Source organism: Miniopterus schreibersii (genome assembly GCF_964146895.1).
Source record: "Miniopterus schreibersii genome assembly, chromosome: 9".
In the NCBI taxonomy this organism is placed as follows: Eukaryota; Metazoa; Chordata; class Mammalia; order Chiroptera; family Miniopteridae; genus Miniopterus; species Miniopterus schreibersii.
The window spans coordinates 79,967,447-79,987,393 of record NC_138118.1 but is presented as its reverse complement, the minus strand read 5'-3'; the positions used below and the strand labels follow the sequence as shown (position 1 = coordinate 79,987,393).

General features: G+C 48.2%; 1 protein-coding gene across 4 annotated transcripts in view; it reads left to right on the top strand.

Moving 5' to 3' along the window:
• ELMO1 (engulfment and cell motility 1) overlaps positions 1-19,947 on the top strand; it is a 349,884-nt gene that overhangs the window by 232,357 nt on the left and 97,580 nt on the right. For all 4 annotated transcript variants that reach the window (XM_081146832.1, XM_081146833.1, XM_081146834.1 and 1 more), the window contains one exon: positions 16,345-16,481. In XM_081146832.1, the coding sequence (XP_081002958.1) occupies positions 16,345-16,481 (137 nt within the window). The remainder of the gene's footprint in view (positions 1-16,344; positions 16,482-19,947) is intronic.

Below are 19,947 nucleotides of genomic sequence, written 5' to 3'. Positions count from 1 at the left end.
TGAGTGTTTCCCCAACGTGGAAGTCCGAACCCCCTGGCTCTGTCACTCCTGGGTTACTGCATCCTGTCCAGAAGAGTCCCCACAAACTCCGGTGTCTCGCATGTATTTTAAAAAGACGAAAAAGTTTCACAGCCGAGAATGCGCGTCTCTCCTCTGTGGACGTCCCTCTGATTCTTCACCCGTCCCTGAGCTCAGCGCCATCCCTCCTCCCCGACGTGCATGAACTGGACCGTCTCTGCAGATACCCTCTTACCGCCTACCCTCGACCCTCTGAGCCCTGTGAGATGGGGGGGACTGAAGTCGCTGTCCCAGGAGGCGTGTCTTCTGTCCTGGAGACAGAACTGTTGTTTAAGCCGCTAGCAGCCTCCTTCCTCTTCCGCTTAGGGCTGCGGCCGAATTCGGGGTGTTGCTCGCTGTTTGCACCATTCCTTTCATCTTCCATTGTCTTGTTCGGCCCAGCTGTGGGTTCTGGACCAGCGCCCACCTTTCCGCCCTGCACTGAGCCGTGGCTCTCTGCTCATCCCCTCCATGTCCCCTTCCTGGCTTTTTAAGAATCCACTCTGATTATCTTGGCCTCCAGTAGTCTGCCCAGTCCCTCATCATGGGACAACTGCCTTGCAATTCTTTTTTCCGATTCTGTGTTCTCATCAGCAACCCCTTCCATCAAAGACACTGCACTGGCCCCGTTCTTCAGAGACTCCACACGGAGTAGCCGAGATTCTTAGGCCCCTGCTTCCCGGGAGGGCACGTTCAGGCCTTGACCATTGAATGCTGACTTGCTCGAAAGGCAGAATCCAGCGTGGGGAGACGGGGTGCTAAACGCATGTTCTAGACATTGTTTTCGCTTCATTCTCATCCAACACTCAGGAGAGCAGAGCTCTGCTTTCCCAGAGCACTTTTCCTACAAAACTCAAAGTGCTTTGAGCACAATCCAGCCCTGCCTCATGCCTGTGTGATAAGTGGGTGGCAAGTATTTTTATCTCCTTCGATTCGAGTGGAGGCAGAATTCGCTGCGCCAGGAGCCCTGGAAAGCGGGATGCCCTGGACCGCCCGCCAGTCTCTGCTGTTTTGTCTCCTGGCCTCCGTGAGCCTCCCTCTGATGGAGCCGAGTGCTGAAGCTCCACCTTTGCAGGGACCCTCACATGCACACGTTTAGATGGCTTCCAGGAGATGCTGCTCACGGAATTTGGAGTCTGAACATACACCGGATTTGAAATGAGCCCCACTGGGAAGTTATTCTGAGAGGAAAACACGTTTAGCGCTGTGAATTCAATGCAGCCCTTCCTTGGGTCCACTCCCGATGCCAGTTCCTCTAAGAACACAGACCCGCCCTTGTCCCAAACTGCTCATCGCCTTCGCGTGATCCTCTCTGTGGCCCATGACTCGCTGTCCTCTATTCTGCTGCTGTCCCGTGCAGCCTGCGCCTGCTCCTGCTCCTGCTCCTGCTCCTGCTCTCTGGGTCGCCACTCAGGACATGTTCTGGAATGGAGCGAGAGGAACTGGCCACTGGTGTTCATACCTGTCACAGAGCCCGAGATTTCTCCCACTGGCAGGTCCCGAGTCCCTGGGTGACATGTACAAGATCGCAGTCCTTTAATTGTCCTCTCACCTTACTCATGTCAACTACTTGGCCACTGCAGACTGTCTTTCTCCTTGACCAAGCCTGTGGGTATTATAACCAAGAATGTCCTACCAGCCATTTACTAGCATGGCTCAGGAAGACCGGCGGGAGGTGCCAACCCCTCAGGGGACATTGGCCAGCGTCCGTACTTCCCACTCCCCATCAATGGCAAAAGGAGCAGCACCAACCAGACTGGCCTCCAAGGAGTGATGTGAGCTTCAGAGGTGTCGGGCCTCCTATGCTGCTCGGCTGACGGGTGCTTTAAATAGAGGAGCTTGTTAGAGATAAATAATGCCAGTTCCCAGGCTGCGCCTGAGCTTTCCTTCCCCTGGCTCCCTGCGATGTTACCCAGAGGTGCCGCGGAGTCCCACAGAACATGGATGGGGAAAGGAAAGGAGAGCAAGCTCTTTCTGTCATAGGAGTGGACGGTGGGTCGTAGCTCCTGACTCATTTTGAACACGCAAAGGCAGCCGGTCCTCGGGGTGCCCTCTAACGGGAGCTCCTGCGGTGACTCCCGTGGGCTCGGAATGAGGCGCAGCCCGCATGCAGCCAGCCAGCGTATTTTTAAACACGGGAGGGCGAGTCTCCTGGTTCAGTATCCTGATGAGTCCTGCACACTCTCCTATTTTAGCCCAGGCCCCGCAGCGTGTGGGCATGGCCTCCACAAGCCTGCTCCTGTGGCCGTGGTTTGTTTTGTCAGCGGGGAAGGAGGCTTAGGCGTTAATGGGCACTGGCAGGAATATTTCGGTGTGAGAATATTTCCCTATAAGGAGATGAACTTCTGAATGTTGCGACTTTAACAGCAGTGCTCCATCCATCAGGGCCCAGTTCAGCATGCTTTCCACAAACGCTCTGATCATACAAAGAGAAGGCATACTCCTGGGCCTCCAAGGTCTACGGATTCCTAAGGGGAGACACCAGAGCAGACAGAGAATTGGGCAATTGGCCAGCGGTGAGATGGAGACACTTAGAAGTGTCAGCCTGTAGACAATGGAAATAAAAGTGTTCCATAGCGGTGGTCACACTGCACGGGATCTGGGAAGACCTGGGAAGGGGAATGAGATGAGGAAGGGTGTTTAAGGCAGAGGGAAAGGCGTATGTTAAAGTCTACAAGTCTGGGAAACAGTTTAATTGGTCTTGCAGTCATTGCATTTTGTTCCCAAAACTTTGACATTGTTTTCCCTCTCTCCCCTCAAAAATGCATTCTGGAAGTTTTATGTTAAAAACAAATTGTCCTGAAATTGACTTACTTAGGAGTAGGCAGGGTCCACGTTGTGATGAGTTGTTAGGAGTTTGGACTTTGAGGGGTTTTAAGCATGTGGCTTAATTATGTTCACAATGAAAAGCCACCAATAAAACTAGAGTTAAACTCTTGTTATTGCTGTATCTGTAACTTGCATGGCTATACTTAGATTTCACGAACTCCTCGTCGAGGGCAGTGAGGAGAATGGGTCTGTCCTGAGGGTGGAAGGCAATGTTGGAGCCTTTTGTCCTAATGGGAGAGCAGGGAGGGGGACCTGAACCTAGACCAGTGGCTGCGGGACAGGAAAGGAGGGGATATACTGAGGATATTAAGGCGATGGAGAGAGAGGCCAAGGCTAACCTGGGCAACTGTGTGGGTGAGCTAGCTGGGGCGCCACCAGTCAGTCCGGGCAGAGGCAATGAGTCGGTGGGGTCGTTCTGAGTTTGAGGTGACTAAGGGACATCCAGGTGGACATGCCCAGCAAGGAGTTGTTGTCTGGAGCTCGGGGGAAAGATTTAGAAGCTGTAAGCAGGACTAGACGAGTTCTCTCATGGAAAACAGTGGAGACAGAAGAAAAGAAAAATGAGAACAAAACCTGGGCAGGAAATAAGAGAAAGAAATCGAAACAATAAACAGGCCTATGCATTAGACGAGGCGGAGGGTGAGGCTGGAAGGAGCAGTGATCCAGGGCTGGTGGGCTGCCATCACTCTCCCTCTGAAACCCCAGTGGCTGTCATACAGACACGAGACAGAGTGTCTTTCTTTCCCAAGAAATATGTCTTTATTGATTTTAGAGAGCAAGGAAGGGAGAGGGAGAGATGGAAACATCAATGAGAACCATCCGTTGGCCGCCTCCTGCACGCCCCCTACTGGCAGTAGAGCCCACACCCAGGCATGTGCCCTGACCGGGAACCGAACTGGTGGCCTCTTGGTTACTGGATTGACGCTCGACCATGGAGCCACGCCGGCCAGGCCAGAATGCCTCTCTTACCAGGAAACATGGGCCCTGTTGGGTCTCCTGTGGTGCGTTCCAGTGACCAGATGAGATGCCTGGTCCCTTGTATGTGTGAAAGAACAGCAACAATAACAGAAACACCCTCTGTGTTTAGAGCATTGGGAATTTTTGTGAAATGAAAGTTCGTAAATGCACTTTTGAGGAAAGAGGAAGAAAGCTATTTCAGAATATTGAGAACGGAATTGAATGGCCATAAAGTAAAATAACTGTGTGCCAAGAATGGGAATGGAGTGCTTGAGGGCATTAACTTTTATTTCACACTGAAGGGAGGCCCTTTCATCAGAATTTTCTTCCTGAGGTTAGCATCTTCTTTTTAGTCGCTTCCTTAGTTTTTTGTGAAGATGTGTTTTTATCTAAAATGACCTCTTCTTGATGAGGGTTTGGAAAGAGAGAAAGAGGATGGCTGAGAATCTGGAGACCAAAATAACCTTTGCTGAATTTGGTGTAGGCTGACAGCCTCCTGGGAACACAGGATGTTATAGAAGCTTCAGGTTGGTTATGGTTATATGTCATTGCGATCAAGGGGAGAAAGTAACAGACATTTAGTAGAAGAGCTTAGCTAATGAAGGGTTAAAATACATCTTTACCCATCAATTTAAGGCTGAATTTGTCACCAACACACATTTCTAAAGCAGAATCAACACAGGCTTCCAACCCAGTGGGCCAGGAACAGGAAGCTGACGTTTCATTCACTGGAATTCCATTAGCACACAAATACTGGGCAGAGTGAAAAAATATTCTCATCAAAGCAACAACAAGAGCTTAAACCTCATTTTATTAGTGCTCTTTCCTAGCGAGGATAATTTTTATCAACTGCAAATCAGACGCACTTCTAAGGTGTCTGTGTGTCCAAGACAAGATGCATTATGGGAACACACCCTGGTGGATATGCCGTGTTCCACTCAAATTTATTTTTCAAAGTACCACCAAAACACTGACCCTTGCGGTAGTTTTGTTTGTTTATTTGTTTGTTTGTTTGTTTTTGAGGCTGTTTCTATGACATAAAGTGACTGAGTCCTAACATAGGCTTTAAAAAAAGAAAGAGCCCAGCCGGGCGTGGCTCAGTGGTTGAGCATCAGCCTAGGATCCATGCGATCAGGGTTCGATTCCCGGTCAGGGCACATGCCCGGGTTGCGGGCTGCAGTAGATCAATGACTCTCTCATCATTGATGTTTCTATCTCTCTCTCTCCCTCTCCCTTCCTCTCTCTGAAATCAATAAAGATATATTAAAAAAATAGGAAGGAAGGAAGGAAGGAAGGAAGGAAGGAAGGAAGGAAGGAAGGAAGGAAGGAAGGAAGGAAGGAGAGAGAGAGAGAGAGAGGAAAGAAAGGAAGGAAGGAAGGAAGGAAGGAAGGAAGGAAGGAAGGAAGGAAGGAAGGAAGGAAGGAAGGAAGGAAGGAAGGAAGGAAGAAAATCTGCATCCAGTGTCTATGTGAAGTGTGACCTTTTCCTGAATTATTGTCACCAGGCTTGGTGACCTGCTTCTGGGGCCCTCGCATTCTGCTCAGACACGGAAGGGCCTCTGTGTCCCCTGCACAAACCTGCCCACGTGATCCCGGGGCGGAGAGAGCCATGCTCCGTATCACTCCTGTTTAAGAGGACTGAACAGAACTGCAGAGAGGCCAAAGGATTAGAGATTTAACTCTTTTCATGTTCACCGATATAGATCGCCATCTTCTCAAATCCCACACTGGCAAAAGCATGATTGTCAGTGGATTATTCCCTTAATCTCTCCATCTCTCCACATCTCCCTTAATGTCACTGCCCACGGCGAACACTTTGTTAACACTGCAGTGCAATCCGTGATACCATCTGTTCCTTGTCGCAGAGTCCGAGAGGGGCCCGACACGGGCACTAAACCAGAGCCCCTGCTCCAAGCGGATGTGTGGCCAGGGAGGCGGGGAGAGGAATGGTGCAGGGACCCCGCCCCCCAGGGGCTAGGGGTTGGCAGTTGGTCTATGGAGGAGGGTTACGTCTCTGTATTTTAGGAACATAATCAGGTTTGTTTTTCTCTTCTGTTGAATTTGTGTAATGAATTTGCTTCCTTTGTCATGTTCCCCACTGTTCTTTTAAGAGAACACCTACACTCGGGTTTCAGAAAATTGGGGGAGAGAGGGCGGAGGACCTCATTTTGCAGGTTGAGCTATTTTCAAGCATGTGGGAGCCTTCCAAGGTGTGCCGAGATCGGTGTTGTACCAAAGTTGGGGGACACCCCTTATGCTGTCCCATAAGCATGCCTGAAGTGGGCACAGTGGAGACCACATGGAAGAGAAATTGGAGGCACCAGGCAAAGGACAGTGGGAAGGTAGTGCAGGAATGTGTTTGTGGAAGGCTGGCCCTGGGAGGACCGAACAGAACTCAGAAATGAGCAAATCGAAGTTCCCACTTTCGTAGGCTCATAATCAGGAGGGGACCCAAACAGGTGGAGAAAGTCAAGGCCTGTAGAAGCACAAAGGAAGAGACAGGTGGACAAGCCGGAGTGAAGTGTCTCCAGTAAAGGGAGGGGCTTCGAGGATGACTCAGTGGGCTCCGTGAAGGGGGAACCCAGCAGCTTAACCTGTGCAGGTGCACACAGGGTGGTTTACCTGACGCAGAGGCGGACACTGTGACTGACTTCAGGGCCCAGGCCTGTCAGAGGACAGTGGGGAGGAGAGCAGGAGGGTCGGGCCGGGAGGCCGAATGCCTTGCCAAAGCAGTGCATCTTATCCCGACAGCTACAGGTAATCGCTGAGTTTTTAAGAGGAGTCATTCGCTGAACATGCATGTGATGAGCAGGCCTTGGCCTGTCCTCTTTGCTTAATTTTGCCTTTTTGGATTCAAGATTCATAGCCCCTTTTGCCAGCTCCCCAGCCCTGGCGAATGCTCCGAGCCCCGGGTCGGGGTGAGCCATGGTCATTGGGTGGTATACACGGTTCTTGCTGGGTCTTCCTCAGTGAGGCGCATCACAGCTGCTCGCCGATCTGCCTCCTTCCCAACATTACCCCCGAGGGCCCATTTTCACAGGGTTGGACAGGCGGTTATTTATATCCCTGCTAAATTTGCTGTGTGACAGTCTCTTAATGTGCCACTTCTCGGAATAATTTTCCCTGTAAGGGAGCCCTAACAAGGGCGTGCAGAAGCGGTGCCTTGAATGTTCTCTCTGCTCTGCTCCGACTCCCGCCAGCCGGGATTCTCCTTCCCCACCTTCCGCGGCAGCCCACCCAGACGGGCAGGGCACACTGTGGCGAGTGCGCGCCCCTCTTGGTTTGCGTTGCTAGCTCACACCTCAAGTGTGATGCTCCTTCCTGAAGACTGCATTTTTCCCTGCTCTCTTTTTCTTTCTTTTTGGGACAAGAAAGAGCCCCCTCGTAGACCTGTAGGTGGATCCAGAAACAGTTATTTTGCCAACAGATAAGGTTCCAAGGATGCAGTGTCCATTTTCCTGCCCTTCTTGGTGGTTTCGGCCAGAGGACAAAGGAAAGAGCAAAAACAGAGCATATCAGCAGGACCATTTTCAATTCTAAGCAACCTCCCAGGGGTCACACAGCTCGCTCTTATCAGCAATCTTCATTTACTGGAATTTCTGCTCATTCGGCCTTTTGGTTAAACATCTCGCAAGACGATGATGGGAACACTGTCCTGTAACTTTCCAGAGTGGGGAAGCGTCACGAAGGGAGGTGAAGGTAAATAAGGCTCCACTGTAAGCCTTGTATTAGATTCAGGGTTGGGGGGCGACATACATATCACATTTGTGTTCTGTACAGCATTTTATGACTCACATTTATTGAGTGCTTGTTATATGGCAAATGCTTTGCTAAGTGTTTTATGGAAATCTTCTCACTGTATCTTTCCTCGGTTCTACAAGCTATAAGTTACTGTTGTCGTCATCATAAGAGAGACACAGAGACAATAAAGGACGTGGTTGGGATCCCACAGCTCAGGTGCATAGGAAAAACTCCAGCCTCAGCCCCGAACTCCAGACTGACCCCTAACCACTGAGCACTCAGGTTTTTACCTGGCTCACCACTCCTCCTCAGGACACTAAAATACCAAGTCCATGGACTCCAGAATAGTAGGAATCTTCAATTACTTGAATTTTAATTCCATTAAAAGAGACCAAATGTGGAGTAAGAAAGGAGATGAGAAGGGATTTTATCATGCTCCTATTTAAACCCACGTAATGGCTTCCCACTGCGGGGGGAATAAAGCCCCCCACGCCGTCTGCAAAGGATGACGTGACCTGATGCGAGCCTAACCTTCGGCCTCATCTTTCACTTGCCTCTCCCTGTCATGAGCTGAAGGTCATGTGGACGGTGAGTGGCAGAACCAGATCCAAGCTCAGGCAGACTGGCTCCAAGGCCATGCTCGTAACCACCTTGCCGTTGGACAGAGGGACGGATAGGTGGATAGACAGGTGGACATGCACATGCTCGTGAGGGAGGGAGAGAGGGAAAAGCTCATTTAAAAGAAACGGGTGACTCTCCTTAGAGTTCATACAGCAGCTGCAGGACTACAGCGGGTCAGCATCCCGCCCATGAGAGAAAATGCGGCATAGAGTCTTAGCCTTCCCCAGGTGAAATTAAACTGCAGTCAGAAGCTGACACCAGTTGGGACTAGGACGCCGGCATAAACAGGTTACATGCTTTTGCATCCAGCCAGTACCTGGGCGACATGCAGGCCAACCCCTGGCTCCAGAGGGGAGGGGCGGGGCAGACCCGGTACTGCTCCCAAAACCCGCCTAAGTCTCGTGGAATAGCTTCACCCTGTCTGCACAGTCATCGGAAAGCTCATGTCCTACATTTTAAATTAACTTTTCATGTACGTGTAACCGAAACGCTTGTAAGTGTTCAAATCCTAAGAACACAATACAGCTCCATGAATTTTCCAGCCAACAGCTATCCATTTGGTTACCACTGGATCAAGACAGAGAATATTACACAGCTGTCATGGGCCCTCCCCCACCTTTTCCTCTGTGAATTGTGCCTGTTCTGAGCTTTAGATCGATAGCATTATATAGTATGTTCTCTCTGTACAGGACTCCTTTTGTTCAACGTTATGTTCTCATTCATTCATGTTGTAGCATAGTGTTTCTTTTTGTATCTTTATGGTTGAAAGTATTACAGATGCCCCCTCCCCTGTGTTTCCCCCATTGGCCCCCCTCACACACACACACACACACCCCCCCCCGGGCCTTCAGCACGCTATTGTCTGTGTCCACAGGTTATCCACAGGCTACACATTCATGCCTGTAAGTTCTTTGGTTAATGTCTTCCCACCCACCCACCCACCCCGACCTTGCCTCTGAGATTCGTCAGTCTGTCCTATGTGTCTGTGTCTCTATATCTATTTTGTTTTTAAAGTCATTTTTTTGTTATAAGCATGCTTCTGTGTGAGTAAACTATAATTTATTTATCTAACTAATAACTCTTCCATGGACATTTTGGTTGTTTCAAGTCTGGGGCTCTAACAAATGTGCTGCTTTGAGCATTTGCATGCATTTCTTATGCAGCACGTGTGAATGCATTTCTGTTGGGCTTCTGTCTTTGGGTAGCATTGCTGTACCATAGGGTATGACTGTTTTAGCTTAGATAAATGCTACCACACTTCTTCAAGGTGGCAAACAATTCCCACTCCCGTCAGCCGTGTGTGAGGATGCCGTTTGTTCCACATTCTTACCAACACTTAGTATTTTCCGTATTCTTACTGTAGCCATTCTGGTGGATGTTTGAAAGTATCTCATTGTTTAAATTTATATTCCCTGGTGACTAAGAAAGCCAAGCACTTTTCCTGTGTTTACTTGCCACTGAGATGTTCTATTTGGGGAAATGCCTATTCACATTGTGGCCATTTTTCTGCTGGGTTGTGTTTTTCCTTACTGAGTAATAGGGGTATTTATATCACCAATATAAATACCAGTTCAATGTTGCAAGTTTTTCTCCTACTCCAAGGTTGCCATCCTTATTGCATCTCCTAGTGAGCAGTTATTGATTTTAATATAATTCGATCAGCACTTTTCCTTAGGGTTAATGCTTGTTCTGTCCTGCTTAAGAAATCTTTGCTCACCTGACTGTCATGAATAGGTTCTCCTGTGTTATATGGAAGCTCCGTTGTTTTTCCTTTCACACTGAGATTTATAATCCACCTAGAGTTGTTTTTTGTAGGTGGTGCGAGGCAGGAACTCATGATTCATTTTTTCTGGATGCATATATAATTGGCCCAGCACCAGTTATTGAAACTCTCTTCCACTGCCCTGTTACCTTTGTGGTAAATCTAGTGACTGGATATACAGGTCTGTATCTAGACTTCCTATTCTGTTCCATTGTTCTGTTTTTCCATCTGTGGACCAATAGCAAGATGCATTAATTACTGTAGTTTTATAACGTCTTTCTATCTGAAAGTGTAATTCCTCCAGATTTGTAATTTAAGCTAAGTACAATAATTATTTTTCTATTAAAACTGGTGACAACTAGCATTTACTGAGTACTTATTTTATCTCAGTTAATATATGAACCATGTATGGCTTTACATTTAATCCTAGCAGCAATCTGATAAGATAGGAGGCTTTGTCTTTTTTTTTTTTAATGAGGACATTGAGGTCCAGAGGAAGTGTAATGTGATCAGGGTCACATTGCTATTAAAAAGCCCAGCGGGCGTGGCTCAGTGGTTGAGTGTCGGCCTATGAGCCAGGAGGTCACGGTTCGATTCCTGCCCGGGTTGCGGGCTCCATCCCCAGTAGGGAGCATGTAGGAGGCAGCTGATCAATGACACTCGCTCATCATTGATGTTTCTATCTCTCTCCCTCTCCTAAATCAATAAAAATATATATTATAAAAAAAAAAAAAAAATGTCACCAAGATTTGCACCCAGGTCAACCTGCTCCAGAGCCCCTGCTCTTCTGTAACATACACCTCGAGCTTGGGATGTGGCCTCTGGTCTTTCTTGCCGAATTGTCTCTTTCAGTGCTCAGGTATGATTTTCAGCCCTAACACTAGTCAGTATTTTTTTTTCCTCTCTCGACGTCCTTTTAGAAAGACCCATAGGGAGGGTGAACAAGGAGCATTGGATTAGCTGCTGAGTGTCTCTTCAGTGTTGATTTCCTACTGTTTTTAGGCGCGTTAGAGGACAGAAAAGGGTTTGCAGCTCTATTAACCCAGGCTCAGAGCTGGGAGCGCTGAGCAGCTGTCTAGCCTCTGATCAGGGCCTGAAATGGGGGGGGGGGGGGCGGGCACGGGGGGTCTGTATTGGTGGGACTCCAGAGCAGTGGGGGACTTCAACTTCTCTGCCCTCACTCCCTGCTCCACCTCTCCCACCCACAAAAGTCTGAACTTTTAGCATCTTCCAAACCCCAAACCGAGCCGTGAAAGAATGCTCCACGTCTAAAAACAGAAAATGGTGCCCTAGCGGTTTGGCTCAGTGGTTAGAGTGTCAGTCCTCAGACTAAAGGGGCTCAGGTTTGATTCTGGCCAAGGGCACGTACCTCAGTTGTAGGCTCGATCCCCAGTCCTGGCTGGGGTGCGTGCAGGAGGCAACCAATCCATGTGTCTCTCTCCCATAGACGTCTCTCTCTTTCTCTCTCTTTCTCTCCCCCCCTCTCCCCCCTCCCTCTCTCTCTCCCCTCCCCCCTCCCCCCCCCCTTCCACTCTCTAAAAAAATCAGTGGAAAAATATCTTTGGGTAAGGATTAACAAAAATAATAATAATAATAAATAAAAATAGCCCAGCTGGCATGGCTGAGTGGTTGAGCATCAACCTATGATACAGGAGATGGAGGTTTGATTCCCGGTCAGGGCACAGGCCCGGGTTGCGGGCTTGATCCCCAGTGCAGGGGGCAGCTGACCAATGACTCTCATCACTGATGTTTCTATCTCTCCCTCTCCCTTCCTCTCTCTGAAATCAATAAAAAGATATTTAAAAATAAATACATAAATAAATAGAAGTAGAAAATGCCAAGGTCACTGAGTAAGAGTTTCTGCAAAGGTATAAAGGTATAAATATACATTTGCATCTGAGAAATCATCGCCGCATTATCCACACTGACCTTAGGGCCACAATAGCACCGATTGGGGTGTCCATGCTGCGGATAACTGACAAGTTTTTACAGTCACTCCAGCAGTTCTCCTGTATTGAATACTTCCGTGGCTGTGTGATGTATCCCCTTCTTCCAGTAGCTCAGAATTTTAAAGCAAAATGCCCTTTAGGTCAGGCTACTGCTAATCTCTCTTTGGGTAAAAATATTCAGAATTTGCTAGTGCCTCCCATGTCTGTGGACCTCCAGCCACTTGTTAATGGGCTCCCAGTGTCTCTTAGCATAACAAGGGTCATTGAGAGCTTGGAAGAGGGCTTTTCAGCATCTGGAAAATTACATTTGTCTTAGAAAATTCCCATGAAAGAGCAGAAATTATGTGCCTTCGCCTGTCAGCTTGTCATTCTATCTTTAGTCAAGTAATTTCCTTACGTAATGGTCTGCATTCGGGAATATGAATGTGTCGGGAGGGTGTAAAAGCAACTAACAATTTTCTAATGAAAGTAAGAGTAAATACTAGGTCATCAAACATTTTCTGAGCCTATCAAAAATGCTGCTTTGATGCCTTCACACCTGAAATGAAATGTGGAGCCATCCTGTCATTCAAGGAAATACTAATTTAGGAAATAAAGGTGAGGGCTGTGCAGCCTCCAACTCCTACAATTATCGATGGGCACTGGGGAGTTGAAAGTTCCTATCTGATGAGTAAAGTGTGAGTGTGCATATGTGAGTGTGTGCATGTATGGTCTTAGAATGTTCGACTTGGCAGGAACCTTCGCAGTCCATCTTATTTACAGGTAAGAACCTTGCAACCCAGGGAGCTGAGATGACCTTCTCAAGGTCACAGGGCAGCACCAGAACCTGTTCTCTGTATTCAGGGCTGTAGAGCTTGTTCTCTGAGACCCCAGTAAGGACACCTGCCTCTGCTCACATCATCCAGTGGAAAAGAGGAAGAAATCTATTTGAAAGGCAGTTTGCTATCTGAGCATACATACAACCTTATTTTTATTTTTAAAACACAGGTGCATGGATTATAGCTGCTCACGATGCTGACGTATTCATAAATGAGTTAGATGTCAGTAAGTCATAAGAATCTGTTTTACCCTCAGCTCTGAGAAGGCCTAAACGTCCCAGACTTAAAAGACCATTAAGTTGATTTTTATAAAGTAGAATCTCAGTGTGCTTAACAACAATTTTGTTTTTAAAAAAGTATTACTATTTTGTCTCATTGAAAATTTCTCTCTTTTATTGTAAAATTATTGCCTGCTCATTTAATATTTTTTTCTCACTAAATGTTTTTATTTAAAAAAAAAAAAAAAGCAACAGTAAGCCTCAGCTTCCCTGCTTTTGTTTGTTTGTTGAAGCCTCTGAATTAAGGACCTTCTTCTTGAGACCGAGGCCACCCCATTAGGCTGACGCATGTTCACATTTATCAGTGGGAGGGGCCTGGGCCAAGGTTCGCTGGACATACTGTGACCAAGTGATCCTGTTGGCTCACAACCGCAGTGAGCTTACTTCTTATAGTCACTGTACCCCCTTAGTCCTCACAGCAACCTGATAAAATTCATACTGTTGTCCCAGTTTGTGGATGAGAAGACTGAGGCCTTGGCAGATGAATTGAGTTGCTCAGGTGACTCAGCAGTAGGTGATGGAATCTGGACTTGAACCCTGCCCATCTGGCCCCCAGCGTCTTTGCCCCTTTCTGGCATTTGCCTTTCTCACTGTTCTTACCTACAAAAGAGAGAGAGAAACAGATCAGATCATCTCAACAGATCCTTCCTGCTCAATAGTCCTCAGTCCTGGGTATCTGCAATTTGAACGTTTTAGAAGAAAATTACATTAACATTTAATACTTTATCCTTGGCTCTAACACAGGGACAACCTTAAGACAAGGAGCCCTGAATCCCCAAGTACATCAGTTTCTTGTCATTGTTTCTTGTGTAACATGCCAAGGACAGGTTGTTTGGCTTTGTTGTTTGTCCATTCCTCACTGCCAGGCCTTTCCTGGAAGCCCCCCAGCAATTTCCATTCATCTGTTGTTGGTGAGGATTGTCATAGTGACCACTCTTACTTACAAGAGGCTGGGAAATGTAGTTTCAGGTGGGCACTCTGTCGTAATGAAAATTGGAGTTCTATTAACAAGAAATCCAGTCTATTAGTTTCTCGAAATAAGTCACATAAAGTCATCTAATGATACTGTTCTCCAGTGATTGATTACCTGGGGAAACTTGGGGTGCTGAAGAGCTGAGAATATCTTGAGGAAGGTAAAAGAGTTAGTTCAGTAGAAGCTAGAACCAGGGAGACTGTTTCTTGGATACTCAGGAGAATTGTCAAGAGAGCAGCTTGACCTGAGTGAGGGGAGGGTGAAGTAGGATCCAGAAGAGGAGAGTAGCCCTGGTGATTTGAATCTAACTCCACTCTGATCACGACTAGTAGGGAGAAAAGAGAGGAACCCCAAACTAAATATGCCCTAAGTATTAATAGTTAAAGTTGTATCACTTGTCAGATTTTATTTCATAAATATCATCTATGGGTAGAAAGGCGACTCTTTCAGATTCGTGTTGGGAGGAGGGGGGAAGGGGAGGGCTTAGGTGGGAAACAGATTGAGGAACCGAATACGACAGAGCAGTGGTGGGCTGGGGCCACGTTGAGCTGAGTCTATATTCCAGCTCTGCCCCTTGGAAGCCACATGGCCTTGGATGACATCTTCCTCATGTGCTCATTGTAATAAATAGTAATGTGGATCCAGGGCTGACACAACATTCATTATCTTCCACCACCTCTCTCCGTATCTGCGTCAACATTCATCCCTTCAAAGCACTTTCCCAAGACTCATATCATGTGATCCTCTCTGAGGCCTTGGAAGAAGCCCAACAGATTTATTTCCACTTTTTTAGTTAAAATCAAGGCTCAGAGAGGTGACATGACTTGGTCTTGCTTGGCATGGCGGGGACTTGAACCCAAGTCTTCGGCCCAGACCCTAACCCTTTCTACATGACTGGCGCTGCTGCCAGCCTGTGCCCGGACCTTGTCTGGAAGAAAGCAGCCTTCCCCTGTCTTCACAGGGGGTTCCACGTGAGCTGTACAAACACGACTGCCTCAGAGGAGGTGAGCTGTGCAAACACGGGCTGCTTCGCTGATGCTTTAAATTGTTCAGAAGTTGGGAATTCACTGTTTGTAAAGGATGAAGCTAGAAGAGGTTGGTGTATCATAGCTTGTGGCCCTGCTGGAGCAGGGTGTGTCCCCTTAGGTCTGGTCAGGGTTCCTCCGCCTGCTCGAGAGGATTCTGAGTGGACTTGAGATTCAACCCCATGGCTACAGCAGGGCTCCCCCAAGTACAGAAGGTCTCTGCTGTAACCCATCCCGCCCTGTGAACTTGAGATTCAACCACATAGCCGCAGCAGGGCTCCCCCAGGCACAGAAGGCCTCTGCTGTAACCCACCCTGCCTCCCGCCTTTCCTGGGCTTTTAGGGCTTGAAACTCCACCATTTGGAGCCTTAAAGTCTAATTGGTCTCTAAGAGATTCCAAATAAAATAGGAATTCTTTCACAGTACTTAACAGCTTATTTTTTAAAAACTCAGGGTACTGTGTTGAGGGGTCACAAAGCCTAGTTCCTTGGGCTCCAATGTCCTCACCCAAAAGACAGGAGTAGTAAGAGGCGTGGTAGGATCAAATGTGATGCATGGAAAAGGCAATGAGAGTGTAACCTGAACAGAGAGCTGAGCAGAGGCTGGGGCTGGGGCACTGGTCAGGGGAGGTGGCTGCCCCTGGAGCTCAGGGTATGGGGCCTGACCCCAGGAAGCTCTGCGGTGGGGGACTCGTAGGCAGGCTGGCCGGCCTCACGGTTTGGTCCAGGATCCGACCCACTGTGACCTTGAAAGCCACTTGGATTGCTTTAGCCTCCAGCCACCTGTGCCTGGGAATATAAAGCAAACGGTTAACGGCACCAGATGGCTAATAATCTCAGACGTCCCCTGCTTGCTGCCTACGGAGGGACAAGAGCCCCTAGGGAAGCGATCAAGGGCACTTTCGGAGTTGCCATCAACTGTGCTCGGGGAAGCGCACCGTCTGCGGGTTGTTCTGCAGAGACTGCGGTTAAGGGCGAGAGAGGGGCTTGGAGGAGAGGGTGGTCTGTAGAGTCTTTATAAGGTGAAGAAGGCAGGTACAGAGCTCACACTCCACACAGGGGACCCGGGAACAGCCTAAGGCTCATGTCATGGTGTGGCTTAGGCATCAACGTCCTTCTGTCAAAAAATTATTGTGCCTAAGGGTAGGTCTGACCAACTGACCTTAAACTTGGAAGTTGCGCAGGGATTGTTCTTGGGTTGCTTCCCAGAATTCCTACTTTCCCCCATGGCATGAGCCAACTATGCCTCCCGTCATCTCTCTGGAGCACCCCCAAGTGCCCGTCCTCTCATTTCACTTTTCAGATGTCCGCCTGTTTCCTTTCTCTTTCCTCCAGCCAGTGAGACATGCAACGACTTCCACCCAATGTTCTTCACCCACGACAGATCCTTCGAGGAGTTCTTCTGCATCTGCATCCAGCTCCTGAACAAGACATGGAAGGAGATGAGGGCGACTTCTGAAGACTTCAACAAGGTAAGGAGAACCGGGAGAGGGGCAGCATCTTGTCCCGCAAGGAGCCTCGCCTCTGCATGGCCCTTAGCTTTGTGTGGAAGGCAGTTGGCAAATTGGGAGAGTGGGGACAACTATGGTTTCAGGTTGCTTTGAGAAAGGAGGAAGAAAGACATGCGGCTGTGTGTTGGTGATGCTCTCTTCTGGGGACAAGCTTGGAGCAGCTTTGTTCCTTCTGGCTTGCTGAGCTGGGGCCAGCGTGACTCTGGGATGCCTTGTTACTGTGAGATCTGTCAGGAAACGCCTGCCTTGCACCTGTGCAGGTAGGTGGCTGCCGCAGAGAGAATGGGGTCAGGAAGGCCGCTTGGCCTGGCGCACTTGGTTTCTTTGTGGATTATGGATGTGTTGAGACAATTAGCCCTTGACTGTGTCAAAAGGGTTTTTGCTAAAACTATCAGTGAAGATGTTTGTTAAGGTAGATTCGATCACTAAGGGTGAGTCGTGTCCGTAGACACACACATCACGTATAGCCAGCTCGCATGAATTGCAGGCGTCGATGAAGGAGCATGTCCATCGATCCTCAAGGCCCACATTCTAATCCTGGCTCTGCTACTCAGGAGCCGGATGCCTGAAAATAAAAATGTTTTAAAAAGTGGATCCCAGTATCCCAAAACAAATGTAAAAATGGTTTGAGGAAGTAAAACGCCCTCTGTAGTTGTATCGTGTGGGGGTTTTTGTACATAATAAGAAGATTCTGTCTATGAAAAGTAAGTTGCACTATTGTATTGAATTTATTGGGGTGAGATCAGTTGATAAAACTTCACCGATTTCAGGTGTATGATTCTATGATACATCGTCTGTACATTGTGCTGTGTGCTCACCACCCCGGGTCAAGACTCTTTCCGTCACCACTGATCCCCTTCACCCTCTCCTACCTCCCGCAGCCCCTTTCCCTCTGGTCATCACTACACTGTGGTCTGTGTCTATGTGTCTATGAGGTTTTTTTAAATTGCACTTTTCAAAAGAAGACATTTTTTGGCTGTTGTGTTACAAACAAAAAGGAAAGGGAAAGTTATGTACCCCAGTTGGAGTTAACCGGATTAAATGACTCATTTAACTTTAGCAGAAACTATGTTGAAGCTGGAAATTTCATTGGTTTTGGTGGTGTTTTCCTCCAAACAACCTTCTCAGGCCCCTAGTTTTCTATGTGACAAGCCACGGGAATTAGCCTAAAAGTCATCAGGTTCCACACCCCTCATGTACCTAATGGCGGGTGGGAGTTAAGCCCTCCTCAGCAGTTACCTAGCTGCCCAGACCTCCCTGGGGATGGCTGAGCCTTCCAGGGACCATCAAGACATTTGTTCACAGCACTGGTGTTCCTTTAGATGCTGTCCAAATCGGCATTAAAAGCCAAGAGCCAGTGATTCTGCTATGCTTTCAAATTACCAAAGTAGAAGAGACTGATGATTTGGAAAACGTAGTCAATCTAGAACAAAAGCACTATTTTAAACTTCACCCGACAGCACAATAAACAAAGCGAAGTGCAGTGGAGGTTAGACTCTCAGGCTAGCAGGTAAGAACCCTGCCTTCCAACAGGAGACCTGGGCACCAGAGAACCCAGGCCCACAGAACAAAGCCGAGCTGGGCCTGGCGAGGCCATAGGCTTTGCCCAAGTGGGTGGGAGGACTTCTCCGCCACGAGGACAAAGCAGTGCAGAGGAGAGAGGCATCCAGAGACCTCCCCAGGAGGATCGTCCACGGGACATCGCGCCAACTAGTCACATCCAGGGGGTTATGCTTTAGTGTAGAAAGGGACTTGTTTGAAACCTTCAAGGCAGCCATCGCATGAATTTAAAAAAGGAAATATATTCGTTGCCAAACTGCTTCAAGCTCCCTGACTCTCTGGGCATGTATTTCGGGGGCAATTACATACTCAGGGGGCCCTTCCAGGCTGGGCCGGCTCAGAGGCTGCTGATGAGCAGAGCTGGCGCAGGGAATGAAAGGTGGTCTGTAACCCTCTGCGTGAATAAACATGAGGCGCATTTGCATGAGGCAGGTGACTTAAAGCATCTCGAGCAAGTGGTGAAAGGCGGCTTTGTGCGTGGGCGTCCAGGGAGCTGCAGAGCGCGCCGCCTTGTTTCTCCGCATTAGGATTCTGCCCAGCGCCACCGCTGTTGATCTGCGCGGAGCCCGGTGTGGCTAATATAGTAGGTGTGCGTCGTAATTGAAACATTAATATTTAAGGAGAGAAGTCTGTTCAAGGCCCTGCTGCCGTGCGGCAGGGCTATCCATTTCTCAGCTGTCCCGGCTGTTTATGGGTCTTTATTCTGAAGGCTTGTCCTGTTGCACAGAAGTCTTCAGATTGGGCTCAAAGAAAATCGAACCTTCTCTAGAAGCAAATGCATCATCTGAATAGATTGATTTTTTGTCCTTTGATGTTTCTGCTGGAGAGGTAGCAGATGGCTTCGTGTGTGTGCACGCGCACTTTTTTTTTTAAATATATTTTTTTTAATTTCAGAGAGAGGAATGAAGAGGGAGAGAGAGAAACATCAATGATGAGAGTCCTTGATCAGCTGCCTCCTACACACCCCCTACTGGTGACTGATCCCGCAACCCAGGCATGTGCCCTGACCGGGAATCAAACGGAGATCTCCGGGACCATAGGTCGATGCTCAACCACTGAGTCACACCAGCTGGGCGTGTGTGTGCTTTTATACTATTCATTGACCAAGTGCCACCGTTTTTCATGGACTGGCCACTTTCAGTTAGAAGGTAGTCAAAGCCTCTTACCTGGTCCTCATCAGTATTTATACTATTGAAGGACAGTGAAACACCGAGAAAGGGACCGGTAACTTATTTTTTCATTTGGTATCTTACCCACTACGCCCCAGTGTTTACACTTTCAGAAAATAAATGTAGGAATCACAGGGATCTTGTGCGTGACCACGATAAGGAGGTCACCAAGGAGTGGAGCGCAATTTCTCAAACTCTTGTGCATCACCACTGTCCCCGAAAGCTTTTTTAGATGTTTCCCTAATCACCGTTCCCTGAAATTTTATTAACGCAGATACACTGTTAGCCCTTTGTGTAATACGTATACATATTGTGCTTTACACATAGGTAAGAGTAAGTTCCGTTTTGTTTCCTCCGCCAAGAACCAATTTTCACCACCTGGGGGCACTGTCCCCCTCCACCATTGAGCATGCAAGGCAAGGAGAAAGAGCCAAGGCTGAGAGCCCCTGGAGAGCCTGGTCAGAGTCCCATGTGGCCCCTCCCTAGCAGTGTGACCTTGAGCATGCCCTTTAGCTGCCAAGTCCCTTCTCATCTATAAACTAGTAGCAGCAATAACAACAACAGTAATCATAGCACTGCTATGTCCTAGAGTCACTGTGAGGATCAGGCCCTCCAAGGGTAGCTTTGGAAATTGCCCCACACAAGTGAGAGGTGCTGATCTCAACAGACGCACCTAACTTGGCAGTAATTTGAACTCC